Genomic DNA, 20,635 nt, shown 5'->3' on the forward strand with positions numbered 1-20,635 from the left:
AATATACACATAATATAAAATGGAAAAAAGTAAAATATGAACATATATTTTGTGTGTGTGTGTGTGTGTTTGTGTGTGTGCTCACCCATTCGTCACCCTCTCATTTTCGTCACTCATTTGTCACACTCTCATCTAGTTTTCTTCAGTATCATTATAATGGCCCTCCCCTGTCACAAATATATCACAAGTTAGCGCAAGAAATCACAAGCAAATTCAAATTGAAATCACACTTCAACTTCGATAGACTGAAATATTTATTCCTTTGTAATATTATAATCGTTGTGTTAAAATTTGACTTAAAACAACATTTATTAACAGTATTTCAGCGTAGCTGGCAGTAGGGACCTATACATTGTTCTTGTGTATGATGACGTCACGTGGTAAACGATCGATCGAACAAATTACGAATTCTATCGACTACGAACGAGACAAGCGAGACGACACGTCTAGGCTACAACATCCTTAGAACAGATTTTAAGGGAAGGTAGGTTTGTGCAAGGTAAAAAATTTGAAATTTAGTGGAAAATTTGTTGGAAATCAACATTTCTTACCTGCTTCCTTCTCATGTTGAGCGGTAAGTCAGGTATGTTTATTCCATGGGCGTATCGGCAAATTTTGCGCTTAGTCCTACGCGTAATATCGCTTGCTATACGCAGTTACGCTATGCGCGATCATTAGGTCCCTGCGCGAGACCTAGTACACTTACTATACTGGTTGAGGTGGGAATTCATGTTTTGAACATTCCTAAGTGAGATAATGAGAAACCTCTTATGAAATATGAAAGAGCATGTAATTTTAAGGATTCAACGTTTATTTGATGAAAATTGGTTTTCAAATGGCTGAGATATCAAAAAAGTGGGCAATTGTAAAAGTGATAATATTAAATAAAAGGCGACAGGCCACACCTTTTGGGATCTTTGTTTCACCTTGTTTTTGGATATCTCAGCCATTTCAAAACCTATTTTCATCACATAAACTTTTGATACCCCTTAGAATTGCATGCTCTTTGAGATCTCATAGAGTGGTTTCTGAATATCTCGCAAAACGTTAAAAGCTAAATCCTCACCTAGGCTCAACCAAAACTGTACACATCCTTTTTAAACATGTTACGTTGCTACGGATAGGTCACTGTACGTCACTGTACACAGTGTTAGCTAAAATCTATTTATTTAGGTGGAGGGCATAACAAGGAACTCTTATACTGATCAGATAATTACAAAATTGACATCTGCAGCTGGACCCGTGATGTCTGCGATGCCAGCACCGAGAAGATAGTGCGGGTCCGCTGGGCGCGGGGTCGCCGTCGTCGTTGCGCTCGTTGTTCCCAAGCTGGTCGATATTGTAGTCGCTGCAGCTGCAACTGCACTGCACGCATTTATAGTTATCAGTATGGCGAATGAAAACGCAAGCATGGAGAAATGCATGATGATCCTATTCATTAATCTCTTCTCTCCCGAAAATTATCGCATAGGCCGCTAGTCCTTGTACTCCAGTCTACAGTACAGGAATGGTTAGACAGCTGCACACAATGCATTCAAGTCACAGTGGTCTCTTCCACAGACAGCACCACCAAAGAGAGCACCACTAAAATCTCATACCATCATAGGCCTATAGGTTACCTCTACATACAGAGCCAGTTTCTACAGCTTCTATACTCTTTGCTCATGAGTAAGTGAACACGAACGCCAGCATCACGTGCGAATGCACCGATCATGTGACCCAGTGTTTATATTTACTAGTACATACAGTATAAGTAGGACCAGGGAGGTGGAAAGAGACCTCCCTGGTAGGACATACTCGAAGACAATATTCAACACAAGATTGACCATGGCCTTCACCTACTCAAGTGTTCAATCGCAAAATGAGCTACTAGAGTAAGCGTCATTTCCACAAATTTTAAAGTCAGGCCATTATCAGATGGAGCGAAATAAAAACTTTCCAATGATACCTCACGTCTTGTGACATAACAGGGAATATGCGAGAAGTTGTGATTTAGAATAATAGTTCAGTATTTTCTTGTCATTTTCTTTGTTTCTCAGGAGCTTTTGAATAGCAAATATTTCAACTTTATGGCGCTCGTTCTGCGATCAAACTCTAGATGTATTCCAAATACACTCAAGCGTGAAGACCCCTTCATGCAATTCTGGTTTTGTGCCCATGATAATGATTTTCATATGTTGATATGACTAGATCTTCACACCATAAACTAGAGTATAGTTTGATTAAAATATGCATCATTTTTTTTTCTATTTAAATAAATCATTTTTTTTTCATTTCAATATTTCTGGTAAGGCGCATTAACATTATGCATTGAAATACCTTTTTCAACTAACTTTGCCAATGATGACATCGTGCAAGGCAAGAGAGTTGTATATCTTGGATGGAGCTTAGCTAGAGCAGAAGAAAAAAAAAATAGATGGTTAAAAATCCGCGATAATATTTTGGTAAAAAGTCTATAATTTGTGATTTTGTAGATCTATTCATCACATCATTAGAAGTCAACATATTGTGACTGACGTCAGGGGACCTGATGGTAAAATCTGAAATACATATTTTTTTTCTAATTTATTGTTTCCAAAGAGTATATAGTACTTCTTAAAATTAATACGATTCCTACTGTTCCCAATGTTGAAAGTTCAGAAAATACAAAGTGGTAAAAACATCACCAATCGGCTAGACGACGGGGGGGGGGGGGGGGGTGGGGGAGAAGAAAGCAATGCAGATGCAATAACGCGTTTTGTAACAACAACGTATAGTACGTCGCATTAATTTATGGATCATAATCGCCGACACTCTTGACTTATATATACAAAAAGTTATGTTACAAAGCTTGTTACAGTGCTTGTTTGATTACAAAAAACTTACAAGCAGCAGGAGCGTATTTGTGCTAATCGCAACAAATAGGCCTAACTGAATTCTAGTGCAGTATTTTCCTCATTGATATTTTTTCTGTTCTATGAGGGAAGGGACTTATTTTTCGATATCTCTATCCTCCTCTCTTCCTCTCTCTCTCTTCCCCTTTTTCTCTTTCCATGCACACATATACTTTAATACACACATAAGATATACATAATCACATAGGCCTATATAAGAATATATAGCTATAATTATAATCATCATTATCATTATATACTATATATTTATGTGTGTGTGTGTGTGTGTGTGTGTGTGTGTGTGTGTGTAGTATGTTGTGCCAGAAATTCCTTTAGCATATAGCAATACATTTGCACACAATCATTTATAATTTCATTTTTTATAGGTCTAACACAGAATTTTGATTCGTTGGTCTTTTGCATGTCACATTCCATAATAAATTATATGTAGTGAAACGTTGTACATTGTGTTATAGTTGAATAGAAGCAGATTCATCAACATTCTATAACATGGCTGTATCGGAGTTTGAATCTGACAGTCTTCCAATATCTATTTAACATAATTATTCAATATGGGCCTGTTTTATGCATGATTGTGTCCTACAAAGATTGTATTATTGTATTCATTAAAAAAAAGAGACACAGAGAGAGAGAGAGAGAGATGGGGGATATCACAAAGGCCGATGCATTCATAGATGGAAGCACAGAGATCCAGTTATCTAAAATACATCAATATCTAATAATCTACCCGAATTAACAGTACACGAGTAGCCTATATATGCACATGTATATCTGTATACAAATTAATGGTTAATCAGGGGGTTTTGACGTATTTGATGGAAACTGTACTTGATCTTTGAACTTCTCTATCCGATATGCCACCCCGTTCTTGAGAAGAAGGTATACACGCTGTGACGCAACAATGATAGCATAATGAAGATACACAAGCCTTCGATGAACAGTGTGAGATACTCTGGCGTGCATTCCCTGTCAGCGCTGGACAACAACTGACTCGCTTCGAGTGAACATTATAAGGTAGGTATCCACATTTTTTGAAGCACAACAGGTCGATTGTGTAGATATATAGATATTACACTATAGGTATCTTGCGGGTAACCAGTCTGTTCATTTTCAGCGAGTTTTGGCGTCGTCATAAACCAAAGTTATGGACGCACGAAGAGCCAATAATAGCAGCTAGACTATGATAAGTCGCAGGTCAGTCGCGGTGCGACTAGACGCGTGTAACACAATACGGAAAGAATGCATTGTGTAACGATCTACAGGTGCATGGAGGCGACGTAGGGTATCAGTAGGGAAACGTGTGTTTGTAAGTTGTCCATGGCATGCAAGATACTTTGAGGGGTCCTGTCAGCGAGTCCGTTACCATTACAGGCGTAAACGACGTCACAGTTTTCGAGCATGCAAATTGACACACTGACTAATGAACTGATGAAATCTCGCGCTTTGCCTTTGTTTTCGTGCATTCATGAAGTCTTGATAAAAATGATTGCTAAAACTATTACATTTTACACAGTAGATGATTCTCGTGGAATTGTAAATTCCACGTTGTTGTGTAAATGGAACGCTCGTTCTGTCTACATTGGCAGTAACAGTTACCGGGATTGACCGGTACGAGCTGACCTGTCTTGCGTTGTTACGTGCCGTAACACACTGTATTTACAATGTGCAGACTACACATTCTTGCTGCCTTGTCGGTACCATACGGGCGGGGTTCATACCTTACGTTGCGTTTTGCCTTTATATGGGGGTGGGGGTATCTGTTGAAAAAGCAGCGTAATGTAGGATATTATGGATAACGATTTCACAGGACAAAATACCAGATGAACACGGGGAGTAGCTATGCATGCAGGAGTTTGGTTTTCTTTCTGCATCTCTGTCATCAGGGAAGTCAAATCTCGCTAGTAAAAATTATGCTTATTGTAGGATTATTATCACCATACCTCAGATATGACTTAAATGTTATGATGCTTTCCTGAAACTCAGGAATTAGCGTGTGGTTTGGCATTGACTCCTTCTAGACCTTCAACTAAAACAGTCCGTCGATTTTACTCTCATTCTTCAGATCTCTCTTTGACATCATACCCCGCTCACCGGAGCCTTGGGGGAAAACAAGCCATGGCGGCATCTGCGTCTTCTGCCGTACCGGATCGCGCCAACGAACCGTACCTAGCAGATGCCACCCTCCAGTTGCTAGGCAACACCAACCTCACTCATCTCAACTTTCTCGAGTCAGACGGCGGGGATGGCGGCACGGGGAAGGGCAGGCAGCTCTTCAAGGCCAAGGATCTGTGGCGGGAAAGCGGTGCTGTCGTCCTGGCGGTGAGGCGGCCCGGATGATCCTTGTGCAAAGGGGTGAGTGCATGCGTAGCATGAAATCGCGAGAACGTCAAGGACTGTTATTAATATGTCAAACAAGATCAAGATATGAAAGGGGCAAGAAAATATTATTATGAAGAAGGTGATGAGGATTATACGACTTATGAAGGGGAAGAAGAGGGAGCAAAAACCATAAGACGTACAAAGAAGAAGAAAAGTAGGTAGTAAAGTTGCGTACAGTGACAAAACACAAGTGATAGCACACCAATTCACATTTTAGCATTTGAATGCAATGATTTATGCAGAAACTTTTGAACGTAAGGCCAGTTTTAGAGTTATTAGCCTATTCCCTTAAACAAGAAGATTACTCTGAATTATGATTTTTGTTGTTGTTAGTAGAATAGAAACAGTTGTAATACTAGTGGTGGTGGTAGTAGTAGTATTAGTAGTAGTAGCAGTAGCAGAAGTAGTATCTGTAGTAGTAGTAGTAGTAGTAGTAGTAGTAGTATTAGTAGTATACTATTAGTAGTAGTACACTAGCAGGAGCAGCAGCAGTATAACAGTGGATAATCGTATAAGATTTTGATATAAATGATTAGAAGAATTTCTGATCGTTATTCTGATGTGATAGGGAGAATAGTAAAGAAAAAGTTATGACAAGGAAAATGTTGATCAGCAGCTGTTTTAATATGGCATACCAAAATAGGATGCATCAAAAAAGAAATTAGGTTGTAAACATTGGTCCTTCACGGTTTGAATCTGTGAATAACGCATAATTCCGTTATGATTATGCTTATATTCCTGTGATTTCTGGTAGGAAGCCCGTACGGTTTCCTCTCTCAAGCCCGAGCTGGACGCGCGAGGCATAAAGCTGTACGCTGTCCTCCGGGAATCTCTGGGCTACGAGGACTTCCTGCCTTTCTTCGACGGAGAAGTCTTTCTTGATACAGAGGTACACATTGCTCATCAAAACTTATCATGATTTTGTAGGTGTAATCCCATGGGATTGCAAGCAAAATCAAATGGTCTCTATTATAGAAGACATCAACGAGTTTCAAGGGTATAGACATCTATTATATGTTCATGTTGCATCAGTGGCAGGACAATAAAGTGGACAACAACAGTGGATTGATAATCACATCACTGTCAAAGATATGAACTTGTGTATGTGTATGTGTGTGTGCGTGCGTGTGTGTGTTGTGTTTGTGTACATGTGTATAATGTATGAAAATATCATTTTGCGCGAAACAGATTCCATGTATTCTTACTTAATTCGACATCAGAAACGGAATCGAGGTAAAGCTCGTGACAGTATACTTTACGTGGTTTATTCTACGAGATGCTGATAAAGGTCAACACTACAGTCAAGTGACTGTGTATGAATATTGTGGTACACGTACACATCGTACTAGTATTTGATTTCCTTAGAGGACCATTGCACATAAGCACGTCCCAGAGATTTTTACCAAAAGAAAATGATACACTTCGTTCTAACGTTCCCTCCACGACAGATGAAGTTCTATGGGCCGAAGTTTCGAAAGAGGGGGTTCTTCGACATATTCCACAAAGGTGTCTTCTCTATGGGTTGGAAGTACAGAAAACAAGGAATTCCTCTCAATTTAAAAGGTAAGACGTCAACCCAATTAATTATGCTAGTTGAATTAATCTGCTTCATGACTTGCATCGATGTGGGGAAAGCATGGTGCCTCCGTCTCCCGACGAGAAACATTGTGTGTTAATTTGACAGTCTGAAGCAGTGTTACTATGCTCGACTGTTTTAGCAAATCAATTCGTTATGTATTGACGAAGGGGAGACATTATATTAGCAATGGACTTGAGTCTGAGGATTGTCCAGAGTCCTGGTTTTGCTTGTGGTTGAAGTGTTCTTCATTTCAAAATAGCGATGGAATTGGCATTGAAACAAAGGGATACATGACGACCGTCCGTTGGACACCGCTTTGATTGAATCAAGCATCGCAGTTGATAATTGGCCACTTATGGTGTCATGTCATGCAAGAGAACAGATATGACGCACTTTAATGCTGAGGCTAACCTTTTAGTACCTTTATGATACAGTTTACGTTTGTAGATTGCACTTCGGCAAGAAACGTTACCTCCATGACCATCAGTCCTGTCAGTGTAAAAATGTGTACGTCAATCGATGCACTGCTTGTGCACGTATACCGTTGCCGTTGCATGGAAATAATTTATATTTATGTCCGTATAGGGAATTTAGATTCCTGCAATCTTCCGGATAGCTTTGCTTAGCCCTTCGATAATTGCGGAATTAAACCTGATACAATGAAAAGTAAGAGATGGTTCAACAATGGAAGAGGATCAGAGCATTCGCTACTCGTCACTATGACATTGACGATGAAGATGCAATACTGTTCATGGCATGTACTTCCAGCAGATAATAATACATTCTTTTATAAACATTCCTAATACCATCTATACATAGGTGATGGCTGGACTCTAGGGGGCATTTTTGTAATCGGACCCGGCGACACCGGTCTCATCTACGAGTATCCGAACAAAACCTTTGAAGATACGGTGGATACCAAAAACGTCATCGAGGCAGCCAATAAGATCAAGCCGATCGCAGAAGCAGAGAATTAATTTCATACACTGCACGTCATCACAGACACATTTACCGATAGGTTCCTGATTTGCCGAAATCAGACGTAATGAGTTATTACCTTCAACGATGTGAATCCATTGCCATGTTTCACTCATAGATTGACAATAATGAACGGCCAGCCACAGTTATACTATTTTAGCAAATTCAAGGAAAATATACGTTGGTAAGGAAAGTAAGTTTGTCACAACTCAAAACGAAATTTGACATTCCTATTCCATCTTAAATTGTAAACATTCATTGCTCAATTTTTTGTTATTTTGAATGCATTTTAAATGTTTGAATATGAATGGAATAAAAAAAAAAAGCCCTTCCCGTAAGAAGTGTCTTAACGATTCTTCGCGACAGAGCTTCAATAAACCCGACGATTCGAAACGTGTTCCGTAAACGGATCATACCTCAACTGCATTAAGGTCTCACCGCCTATAAAATCATTCTGTGATAACTTGTATAAAATAATGATAAAAAGAAAACCAGTGAACACGTAGAAATTGATTTCATGGATTTATGTATCATATTCTTGGTATTCAAGTAACAAATAATTCTACTTTAGCTCTGGCATTTTGACTCGTGTTATACAGCCGAGCGTAGTATACATGTCCTCGGGAAAAGTCTTATATGTACATGCAAGTATATTATACATGAAATTACAACCAGTATTACACGTCAGAGTGGTAGTACAAAGATTGAGTAATTTATTTTACATCTAAACCAGAACTCACCTATGCATATCACGTCGTGTCTCCTCTTTTCAACAGTGTTTTATTTGTCTAATGATGTTTTAAGATTAGGCATACATACATGTGAGTCTCTATACGCGCACTTTGTAAAACAGTTGTCACTAAGCTAACGTTTACTATACCTTGGTGATACACATTGTCAGCTTATACATTACCAACGAAGCAACAAAAACCTGAACAATGTTGCAAACGATCAAAACATACACAGGTAAGTTGTACAGTGTGGACAGGATTCAGGCGGTGGCCAGCATCCAGCCTGTAACATTGTGTCAGACGAATTATTGTGAATCTTATTGTATACGTGGTAAAGTGCAATTATAGACCCGCGGCATTTAAGGTTTGGTAACAGTCTTCACAATAGCTATGATACCTATTTGTACATGTATTATCATGCATAATCGATTGTGTTGTATTTATGGCATTTTCTGTTTATTGGTTGACGGTATATCTATCATCAATCGAGACAGTAATTCTCAGTCGTCGCTCACAATGATGAATTTTGTGCAAGTTTATTTCACAGAACGTAGAGGAATTATGACGGACCAATTTTTAAACCACGCAAGTGTCAAAATTGGTCTTGAAATTGCATCGCTCTCTCTCTCTCTGTCAAGTAAACTTGTACATTGCATCGTTGCTTCAAATGATAAAGTGCTGTTTCAAATAAATTATATGAAAACTTGACATTCCAGTCAGCAAAATATTCTGCATTAGTGTTTCTCCCATTTCTCACTTGGAATTTTGCGAGTGTATTTCGTTAGTGCGTGCATTTTGCTGTATACGGAAACGGGGCACTTGTAGTAGGGTGTCTATGGAATCTCCACTTTTTACACAGGGAAACATTTTGTACCAAGGCATGGCGTATCGGCAGTCATCAACGAAGCATTAAAATAAGAAACAAACACACAAAAAACATAATGAAATATGATTACACATATGTATATTAATGGTGAAAGTAATCATTCAAATAGACAAGAGCAATTTAAAGCCACAGAGAGACTGTACAGTTCGATGAATGCATCTTCTTGAAACTCAAGAAAGACCAACTTGAATGATTGGAGATTGTGCAAACATTTTGAATTGCAACGAGGACCCCCAAGAATACTACAAGGCTTGGATGGGGTTGGTGACATGTGGTGATGTCCCTTTGCCGTGTGATAATATTTACTCTCTTTCGTGAACAACTAACAATTCCTGCGGTGCGATGTCGGGTTTGGCTATCATAATCTATTATTGGACGGCATGGCGAGAATATACATTGTAATAAAAATTCAGAGGAAAATAAACTGTAGATGGTGGTCCCGTAGATACATTGTGCATATAATGACTTACGGAAGCACTGTGGTCACGATTAATGGTCAGCTCACGATGATATCTTTAGGATGACAGAATGAGATGGGGAAAGGAGAATAGATTAAGCACTATCATGTTCTCAAATGAAAGTATCCAAGGGTACAGCATAATTATTAATGTATCTCGTTGTCTTTATCATTTTTCCTGTTATGTACCATAAATATGATACATGAAAAAAAGAAAACCATAATTCATGCCATATTTCTGTATTTTGTTCTGCCCCCCCCCTTCCCCGACCCCCCCCCCCCCAAAAAAAAAAAAACCAAACAAACAAAACGTGAGAGATCAAGTTTAGAGTGCACGCAATCAAGTTTCCAATCTGCTGACTGTGCAGAGAGGATGTTGAAATTAAACAGCGTGTCAGGCTAGCTTCTACTAATCAAAAGCAGCACAAATTCACTTGCTCTCAATAAAACTTGTATTACTGGGAGCTGTGGGACAATATTGTGTGACATACCGTCATGTTTGCGTAAGGCCATCAGTAAATATCGGGACAAAATGTGAAGGGGCCGACTCTGACAAGAGCGTTTACTGTACTTTGGTTTTAGGAGGACATTAGGGCTGATTATAGATGCTCAGAGAGATTGTGCGGATTTCCCAGTTCGATTCGACATTCAGATGCAAAGTTTCATTTATTTTTGGGATTACTAAGCGTCACTCTTTACAGGTGAAAGGTATACGTTCAGATTCGATTCCGTGAATGGTTTCATTGATTTGTTGTTCTTATTCTCATCCACGCTTTGATTATATCAACTTTCTTCCTGGGTAAATTCTCCTTTAGACTGGGATTAGTCATCATGACTCAGTCATGCAATTTAGTCTCGATTTGGCGTAGGTAGTGTGAATACTGATTTACAGGCTAGTCACTCTATAAAAGAAGTAACGAGTATGAAGATTGACATACATTGTATTGTATTAGATGTTTCCGAGACGTAAGCTGCTGCTCTAAGAATGCGGATGACAGGAAATGCTACATGAAGAAACAATTTACTAGTATAGGAACTGCAGCTAATTCTGGTTCTTCTTTATATTTTATTAAGGACATCCCTTTCACATCACATTTTATTGCAAATCTGCATCATCTGTAAGAATTATCTCCAAAATCTGGCGATGCGACGTCATGTATAATAGCGGGCTAATATAATCATTGGACCCAGGATGTTTAATCAAACATGCTAGTTAATCAAATGGTATGAAATATGTGAAAGGCTTTGAATGTTTGCCATAGAGGATGGAGGGGGGTTATCTGTCCAATTAACATCACATCAAACGGCAGCATGTGATCCAATGTGCATCCATCTGCATACACGGTTGAGTGTTTGACGAGAGCCCTATTTCGCACTCGGCAAGTCCAAAGCATGGTTGTCATAATATGTAACAATGATTATGTTTTTCTATAATCGCTGTTAGAACTTAATTTATCAGCAGTTTTTGATTTTTCTTTCCTCCTTAATCTGGTTTCCGTTCGATCAAGTGACGACAAAGTTATAAGGGTTGCAGAAATGTCTCTTCTCAATCTGTGAAAATCATACATCGGTGGGTGAACAACATGTTATCTCAATCAAAACACAATATCAACAAATTCGCATAGGAGCTATTGTGGCTCAAAGCTTAAAATCACGGACTGTCAAACATGAGATCCCAGGCTCATGTTCCCTGAGAGCAGCAGATCAGGTTGTTCCCCCAATGCACTTTAACTATCATCCTCGAAGTGGACATAATAAAGCCGTCTGCCCCGTGGTTGCTTGCTTACAAATACAAGCATCGTTTGGTTGCTTTCCGAGTGACCACATAAAATAATCACATTTTCTTTCAATTCAATTCGACTATAGCGAGTGCGGAGGAAGGGTATAACTCGCTACATTCTTTAGAAACAAAGGATATTTCCCTTCGAGCAAAACTGTGAAATTTGCTCCATGATTTTCCCAAAATCACATTTGACTAGAGCTGTTCGCATAAAGTTCAAGTCACATATAACACCTATCCATTGACTACTGGAATGTACCTTTAGTTATCGGTGTGAGCCCTCACCCCTTCAATACCGAGTTAAAAAATCAGCCATTTATGAAAAAAGAATGCCCTTCGTCATATAGTCTGCCTTTAGGTTGATAGTTTATGATTCGCAGATGTGTAACGCCTGTAATAGAAACCACAGACCGTCTCATTGTTACAATCTGTCCGGTGTCTGTATTAATATCCATCGCTGTCAAAATATTTGCTACTCCCTTTAATCCATTACTCCACTTTATACATACAGAGAAATAATAACATCGTCTTGGCTTTGCGTAAAATTTCCTTCAGATTACTCCTGTATTCTTTGTTGAGGACAAAGTAGACGAGAGAATCTAGCCAGGTGCTACAACATGCGAGATGCAGGAAAACGATTTGGCAACCTCGGGCTATCGGGCGACCAGTAATCGGCTGTATCGTCTCGGATATGGTGATCGGCAACCAAGAGAGGATGAACGATCCTGTGATTGATATGGCAATTGCGACCGACTTGAGATGTCTACGATGTTGGGATCGCAGTAGCCGAGCTTTTTCTCTACGATTCTCGAAAGGAGATAATGCTCGTGCGGAGTGAACAACAGACATTTGACTACGTTTGCCACCCAACTGGTCAACGATTCTCTCTTGGGCAGCAATGACCTTCGAATGTCGCCACACCGTCCGGAGAATGACGACGTACAGGCAGAGGATTACCAAAGCCGGAGACCAATATCCGATCACGAAATTGAAGATGGTGAAGGGCAGAAATCGTCGATGCCGGTTGTCTGTCAAACATATTCCGAATTCTCGAAATTGTACGATGTCGAACAAGTCGCCGGCGAAGACGTGTTCCACAACGCCGACAAGGACTAGCAACAGAATCATGACAGCTACAGCAATTACGCACCGCCACGTGGTGACAAACTTCGAGTATTGGAGGGGCTTGATAATGAATGCAAAGCGATCTACGTTCAAAAGGGCCACCACAGTCGCAGATGAACCGGAAGCTATTCCTATCAAAAATCCACTAATCTTGCACATCAGTCTTCCGTATTCCCACTTGCCCGTGAGAGAAGGCTTCACCATCACGATGATGAGGAGTGTAAAGACGAGGTCAATGATCGCCAGTGACACGTAGAAAACTTTGGTAGCGTCGGCGAGCTCCTTGAGTGTTGGAATGATCAGGATATTCAGTGCGTTGCAGAACAGAGATACCATCGAGATGAAAGCTAAAATCCACGCTGCTGGGATTGGGGTGATATCGTCAGTTGTTGCGGTCGCGTTTTCGTCTTGCATAAAGGACATGATGCCTGAGATTCATGATTTCACCACCCGCAAGAGAGCAGCAAAGAAACATATATAATTGCTGAATATTTCTTCATTTCATGAAATGAAAGATATCCCAAACCACGCAATCCTCGTCTATTGCGATTATTGGTGGCAGTGTAATAATGTGCCCAGTTTTCTGATTTTATCAGACAAGTGGACTAACACAACCGTTGTCTCTTCATAATCAACATAACACTGTCTCCTCCCTGCGCGGTTCCGACCCCAAGATGTTGTGAACTGAACAGCATGTCCGCGAGGCAATGGCAGTGACTTCACACGTGTGAAAAAAAAATGGTATCAGTCAAGTACGATCACGCAGGAGTATCGCCAATACGATGTTTCTCATATCAAGTTTGTATCAGTCTTTGTTGCATTTTAAGCGTACTTACCCACATGAAAATGCCTTTTGATTCTGTAAGTTCTTATCCTGCGTTTCAAAACACCTAAACTGTATTCTGTGAAGGTGACTCAAATCTTCTCACCAATTAAGACCTTATGATTGAAGTTTTTTTTTCCTTTTTTTCATTCTTATTGATATCTGATGGATGTGTGTGTGTGTGTGTGTGTGACAGAGAGAGGGAGAGACTGTGTGTGTGTGTGTGTGTGCGTGTGTGTGCGCGCTTGCTTGCTTGCGCTCACGCTTCTATGCATTACATGTGCCAGAGGGAGAGGAGATATTTTGGAGAGACAAGAACAATCACGACGACAATTAGACTTGCCATCGCATCTCGAAGTGTGTTTGAACGAGGAATTAATACGTCCACACGCTAATAAATCACGGCAACAGCTAAATAGGCAGAAGTTTTACCTCACCAGTCGACAACTGGTTTGAAGATTGAAGATTGTGCAAACAGAAGCAACAGTTGAAATGTACGGTCACACATATTCCTAACACCAGACCTTGCTTGATGCACACACACACACACACACACACACACACACACACACACACACTTTACAGGGCCGATCATAATTAGGTGATCCATGAATATGAAGTTAAAAAGAATAGGATGAACACGACAGTGGATTTGATTACACAATCATTTCTTTCCAGATATTCATGGACTGGGATATATTTACTTTGATTCATGAAATTAATGCATAAATCCATGTACTTGAAAAAATAAATCCATACATTATTAAATTTTATTGTGAATTCGGTGAGAGCAGAAACAGAAATGGACACATTGAGAGACTTTGAGGGAAATTTGACAATCCGTTCAACAGTTGAACATTTTCAGATATTCATGAAATCAATGTACCATCACTGCAGGATAAAAAGGCTACAACAATTTGCGATGTCGCAGCAGCTCCTTGTTAATGAAATATATACACATTTCCTCGACTTATTAGGCCTGCTGACATTACGTTATGGGTAATATTATTTCCCTGTTAGAAGAGGTAAGTCAAGTGCTTTTTAACAAACTAGAATAAAGAAAGGAATTCCGTTACTGCTTTTTTAATTGTTTCAAATATCACGAGCTCTTGTAGCCTTTTTAACCAACAATGGCAGCATCATAACTTTGAAAATTTATAACTTTTACATGGATTGTCCAATTTCCCTCAAAATTTACTGGTGTGGGTGTTCATCTGATATACTATTGGTGCTGCATTCACTGAAAGTGTTTTGCCACTGAGGATTACAATATTCGAACATTCTTGCAGACGTGTTTGAAAAATCAAATGAAGTATACTGGTACACACTAAAAAAACTAAAGGTTCAAATCTGCACCCTATTTGTCCCTATACAAGCACCCTAGGGTGCACATTTGTACCTTTTATTATGCAAGTAGAAAATTAAATCTCTTGATATTTATATTTGTACCTACAAAGATGCGGACATATCCATTAGAGTGTAAGTTTAAAATTGATCTTACGAGTAAAACCTTGGTACTCGTGGTCCAAATGTTTAATTCACAATGCATTAATGTTTATGGTGCATTTTTGCACCCTTGATTAGCACAAAACTGAGGGTGCAAATTTGCACCCCTGCAGCTTCAAAATTCAGCGTATTGCACCTCTAGGATGCAAGTTGCTTATTGCGGTGCAAAGTTGCACCCATTAGAGCGGTTGGATAGGGACAATTTTGGGGTTCAAATTGAACCCGTATTTTTAGTGTGTAATTGTTCAATGATTGACAAAGCGCCTCCTGGTGTCGTGTTTGTGTTGAAAGCCAGAGTTGACATTTATACAGCATCAAAAACTGGGTTAGGCATAAAGAATGTATGGAAGATTTTTTTTTTAATCAGTTAAAGAGCCTTCAGAGGAGGGCAGTGGTTGAGGAAGAGCGAGCAAAGAAAGACTGAAGAACGAGATTGACAGAAAGAGAGGCAAAGTAAATCAGACGGAATGAAAACGGGGGAGAGGGGGAGGAAGATAGAGAAGAGGTTACGCTAACTAGCAAACACAAACACGATACTGTGGAGGGGATGATTAGGCGTAATTCTCTAACACCTGTAACTCTGATTTTATTACAAAACAACAACCACAAACAATGCTCCCATTTATTGATACCGTGTAATGCAATCTTATCTTTTGACCCTGCTACGGTTGACTTATCAGTCTTAGACGTGCAAATATGTTTAAATATTTCAGTGAATCGTTGAAATCATACTGAGCTTTGAACTCTTAAGTAAAACACACACGAGTATGCCCTTGGGGGCAATTCACTAAATGCTATAGGCTGCCGGTTTCTCCGGCTGAAGTATGAACGCAACCTTGTTATGTTTGCGAATATGAAAAGATGATTGCTTTATGAGCAAGTTCAGAAATTGTTGGATAGTGTTTTGTTAATCCTTCTGCCTTTTGACATCATTCATAAAATTTATGTTTCTATAAAGATATCACATTCAAATGAGCTCTGTGTAAATGACAAGCGATTGTACCTCGCTTCCAATCAGGGAGGTGGGATGAGATGTTCTGTCCATAAGTGTCACTTGCACACTTCCGACCATGAGAAGAACGTATCATTTTTATCAGAAGTGATGCAAACATTTCCGCGTTACGATTTACCCATGAAACAGTCGATGTCAGCAAATAACTCAGTTTTTACCATGTTTTGAGCAAAGCAACAGCTGACCTTAGATATTTTTCTATTGATTTATCATGAGAGGAAAAACAACAACAAATATCTAAGTATGAAAAGGGGTGGGTGGAGAGACCGTGAAGGGCTCAATGTAATGCTATAACTATAGTGTGACGTAAAATCCATTGACGAATGCGGATTGAGGCCTGTAATCGTTGATACATTGTGATCCTCCCAAGCGTAACTTTCCCCACGGATAGCGTATATTGGTACAGCAAGTAGATGACAAACCTGGATGGGTGTAAATAGTGGTGCATGTGTACGTACTTCAGTGAGTGACGTGCATTCATATAGCGCATTATCAGTTTTCTCATTATACAGTCTGTACACTGCGGAGATTTCTGGTCGATGCATGGACACGCTGTGCTGACGAGGTCTAGTCTACACAAGAGCGAAAATACATCAATTGGATTCAGTCTTAGAGCTGCGCGCTTGATCTTTCTCCAGAAGTAAACGAGGCAATACTTTTTCTTCACTATACACTTACGCCAATAAGTGGGTATGTTTTGTGTTCGACGCAACATCAAGTCCTTAATTGCCAAATAGTAAACGTACAGTTGGGTATATGACATGAGGTAGCTCCATGGGGATAGCAAGAAAACCGTTAAGGTGGTTATAGACATTTTGTCCAACACGCCGGAAGGGTTATGCTTCTTATAAGTTTGAGTTGATTTCATTTCGCCACGTCACTCAGGGTCAGCCAATCACTACTCATCTCTGACAGAAATGGCGGTCATGTCTAGCTCAGTTATGTACATCACCCCTACGACAATTCTCGCTGGCGGCGCACTCGCCGCTCTGGTCTTCTACTTGGTTGTCCGCGGGCGGCGCACGAGGAGATGGAACCACCCTCCAGGTCCTCCAGAATGGCCCGTCTTCGGTAGCGTCTTTAGTCTGCTCTTCACCAAGCTGCAGCAGCACGAAATTCTGTTCCAGTGGAGCGCCACCTACGGAGGCATATTCTCCTTCACCATGCTGGGCACCAGGGTGGTTGTTCTGAGCGACGAGAAGCTGATACGCGAGACCCTCCAAGATCCGTACGTCAGCGACAAGATACCCTTTCCCGCTTGCGAGACTATCCTGGGAAGACCAAACACAGGTAAGTTGGCGAAGAACGCCAAACATCTCAAAGCTATACACCAATGCATAAATTACGCACCCAATGTATGCGTTCAGTGTGTGTCATCCGTTGCTCTATATTGTTTTACCCGTTTAAACCTCTGACATAATAAATGCATTTAAAGTGCTCCTGTGATACGCACATTATTATAGGTCATTAATATACCCTATTATAGGTACTCATTAATCTGTTAATGAAGTCATAAAATTCCATGCACGTTGAGATGCCACGGTAACAATTGGAGATCATCTTGAATGTTTGTATGTCATGATAATGACTATCACCTGTTTAGTATCTCTTAGTTTGGATTTTGTTGTATTTGTAGTAAATATTCATTTTTTCTTAAATCTGGAAATTATTATTTTTATGCCCATAGGCATCGCCTTCGCTAGTGGGTCAGTATTCAAGGAGCAGCAGAGGTTTTTCCTTACCGTCTTCAGGAAAGTCAACTCGAGCGTCATCAAGTTCGAGGAGATCATTGCGTCGCAGGTTCTCAGGTTTCTCGAAGAGATGGAGAGTTACGGAGGGAAAAGCTTCAACCCCACCGACCTCGTCACCGTGTCCGTCTCCAACGTCATCATTAAGATCGTCACGGGGAAGACGTACAGCTTCGACGACCCCGATTTCCTCCGGATTGCCGCATGCTCCGACAGACTGTCTGAAATAATCGGGCCTGCCGGTCTACTAGGTAGGCGCATGCATGCTTCATACCAGCCTTTTGAAAAGCTCTCGTGGCTGAGTCTTGTATCACACCCAGGACGGTGAGTCACGTCACGAGTTCGACACCCACGAGTCATACAGCCCACTATAGTCATACAGCTCACGAGTCATTCAGCCCATGAACTCCACACAAGGCAATAAAGCCCATAACGAGTCTGATACTTGGCAAAGAAAACCGACGAGTCCGACCCCAGGCAAACAATTGAAGGCCCTCGAGTTTGACACTAAGCAAAAAATGCCCGCGAGACCGACACATTAACTCCCGTGATGCAATGTCGAACTCGTGGGTCTTTTTGCCTAGTGTCGAACTCGTGGGCCTTGTTTGCCTACTGTCGGACTCGTTGGCCGTGTTGGCTCACTGTCGGACTCATGGGCTGTGTGACTCGTGTGTATCGGTCTCATGGGACGACCCTCGTGTGAACGCCTGGGAGAGTTGCGTTCTTTGCTTGCTAAGATATGCACATCTTCCTCAATCAGCTGTTCGTTCAAGTTCCACCATATAGCATCTTAGTATATCCAGAGGCTAGATTCGAGCATACTTGTGATATTATATCAACGTGCTTTCGTGATGTCAACCTTGAATCCATGAACTTCTGTAGATGAAAACAACAACAGCAGCATGATATGCATAGCTGACTGCGTCTCGTTAAGTCGCTATATCTTTTTATTTTTCAAACACACATGCTCACTCAAAAAAGAGAACACAAAATAATCACCGTCTATTCCTTTCTCTTCTCGACCCCCTCTCTTTCGCTGTAACTCTTTATAACTCTATGATAATCTCCTTATGTATTTTCCATATACCTCTCACCAATCTTCTCTCACTCTGACTCTTGTGTGTCGTCTCGTATACCAACGATGTGTGTATTATTACAGGCATGATCTCGTGGTTGGCGTCCCTCCCACTCCCTGCCAAGGAAGAGCTCACGGACCTGATGCGAACGATGCTGGGCTTCATCAGGCAGCACGTTGACGAGCACAAGGCCAGTTTCAGTCCCGACGAACCAGCGACGGACTTCATCTCGTGCTATCTCATAGAAATGGCCAGAAGGTCGAAGGTGGGTCATTGAACTAGGAACTTGTCACAGAGAGAAAGTTATCTGTCATAATAGATAGCATGTAGGATGACAAATACAGATCTACGATTTTCTAAAAGAAAAAAAAATGCTTCTAAAAGTGCATGTAATTCAACTGGCTGGCACTTCGACAAAAAGATTGTATTTCAAGTGACTGTGTGGCGACTTGATCCTTTACTATGTTGAATAAGAACGGTTTTGTTTTGTGTGTGTCCTTAGACTAAATTTTTCGTATGTGCAGAAAGGTTTGATTTTTAAGACAACACCACAGACACTTGAACTATTTTGTTGTTTTGTCGAAACATAAGTATTACTCTGTAGCTTAAAATCATATAGACACCGCTCTTTATCGAATCTGTATGAATTATTTTCATGTGTAATGGCCGTCCAAACTGTGAACTGAATAAGAAGAACAAAAGTAACATGTATTGCTCATTTCGATTGATTATTAGCGCCCCCCCCCCTCCGCCAGTTTTTTGTTTTTTTGTTTTTGTTTTTTTAATGGTTGAAGAACAATAGGCAGAAAAGACTTTAAGTGAAGAGTGTTGTTAAAGGACTAATGTTGTTTTTGGCGAGATAATGTGAATGGTTTATTATACTGTACAGGTTCCGGACGACGAATCGACGTTCGATGAAATCAACCTCCTCCAGACATGTTGGGATGCCATATTCCCCGGCTTCGAGACATCGATATCTACTCTCCGATGGACCTACCACCTCCTGGCGAGTCATCCCGAGCTGCAAGCCCGGGTCCGTCGGGAGATTTCGGATGTCGTCGGCTCCGATCGGCTACCGACATTCGCCGACCGCCACAACCTTCCCCTGACCGAAGCCACGATTGCCGAGAGCATGCGACTGCGGCCAGTCATCCCCTATGTGGCGCCGCACGTTGCGTCACGTGATCGTAAGATAGCCGGATATGACGTACCGGCCGGTACAAGAGTCACGATTAACCTCTGGTATGTGGCGCGCAGCCCAGCGCTGTGGGACGAACCCGACAAGTTCAGACCAGAACGATTTCTGGACCAAGAGGGGTGCTTCGACAGATCGCTAGAGCCAGTTCTCTTCAGCTACGGTATGGTCAACATTATCAGAGACTGATGTTCTTACGGGTTCCCAACAGGAACAAAAACTGTGTACTCATGATTTTTTTTCCCTCTCTCTCTCGCTCTCTCTCTCTCTCTCTCTCTTGAATAGCTGTTCCTGTTTGCGTACAGAACCATAAACTCATTGATCTATCATCCGTTGCCTCTGCACACAACTTTTAAAAGTGGTGGCGGTGAATTATGACGATGAACTGGCCGAAAAGCCAATTTGCTACAGTAGCTACGATCAGTTTTAATCTTGATTTCACGAAGGACTGAACTGTACACTTTCC

General features: G+C 40.7%; 4 protein-coding genes across 4 annotated transcripts in view; 3 read left to right on the top strand and 1 right to left on the bottom strand.

Moving 5' to 3' along the window:
• Positions 1-1,417, bottom strand: part of LOC140229289 (uncharacterized) — a 44,653-nt gene extending 43,236 nt beyond the window's left edge. Inside the window, exon 1 of the mRNA XM_072309564.1 lies at positions 1,218-1,417. Within this exon, the coding sequence (XP_072165665.1) occupies positions 1,218-1,412 (195 nt within the window). The 5' untranslated portion in view covers positions 1,413-1,417. The remainder of the gene's footprint in view (positions 1-1,217) is intronic.
• LOC140228841 (putative neutral ceramidase C) overlaps positions 1-17,114 on the top strand; it is a 103,786-nt gene extending 86,672 nt beyond the window's left edge. The window contains exon 18 of the mRNA XM_072309114.1: positions 17,036-17,114. Coding sequence (XP_072165215.1) covers positions 17,036-17,062 — 27 coding nt within the window. The 3' untranslated portion in view covers positions 17,063-17,114. The remainder of the gene's footprint in view (positions 1-17,035) is intronic.
• On the top strand, positions 4,961-8,461 carry LOC140229288 (peroxiredoxin-like 2A). The gene is made up of 4 exons (XM_072309563.1): positions 4,961-5,246; positions 6,028-6,162; positions 6,722-6,836; positions 7,672-8,461. Exons 1-4 carry the CDS (start codon positions 5,010-5,012, stop codon positions 7,827-7,829), a joined length of 645 nt encoding a protein of 214 aa, XP_072165664.1. The 5' UTR covers positions 4,961-5,009; the 3' UTR covers positions 7,830-8,461.
• LOC140228842 (cytochrome P450 2U1-like) overlaps positions 17,068-20,635 on the top strand; it is a 3,975-nt gene continuing 407 nt past the window's right edge. Inside the window, exons 1-4 of the mRNA XM_072309115.1 lie at positions 17,068-17,440; positions 17,838-18,149; positions 19,058-19,239; positions 19,864-20,332. Coding sequence (XP_072165216.1) covers positions 17,068-17,440; positions 17,838-18,149; positions 19,058-19,239; positions 19,864-20,332 — 1,336 coding nt within the window. The remainder of the gene's footprint in view (positions 17,441-17,837; positions 18,150-19,057; positions 19,240-19,863; positions 20,333-20,635) is intronic.

The sequence above is a fragment of the Diadema setosum genome, chromosome 5 (genome assembly GCF_964275005.1).
Source record: "Diadema setosum chromosome 5, eeDiaSeto1, whole genome shotgun sequence".
In the NCBI taxonomy this organism is placed as follows: Eukaryota; Metazoa; Echinodermata; class Echinoidea; order Diadematoida; family Diadematidae; genus Diadema; species Diadema setosum.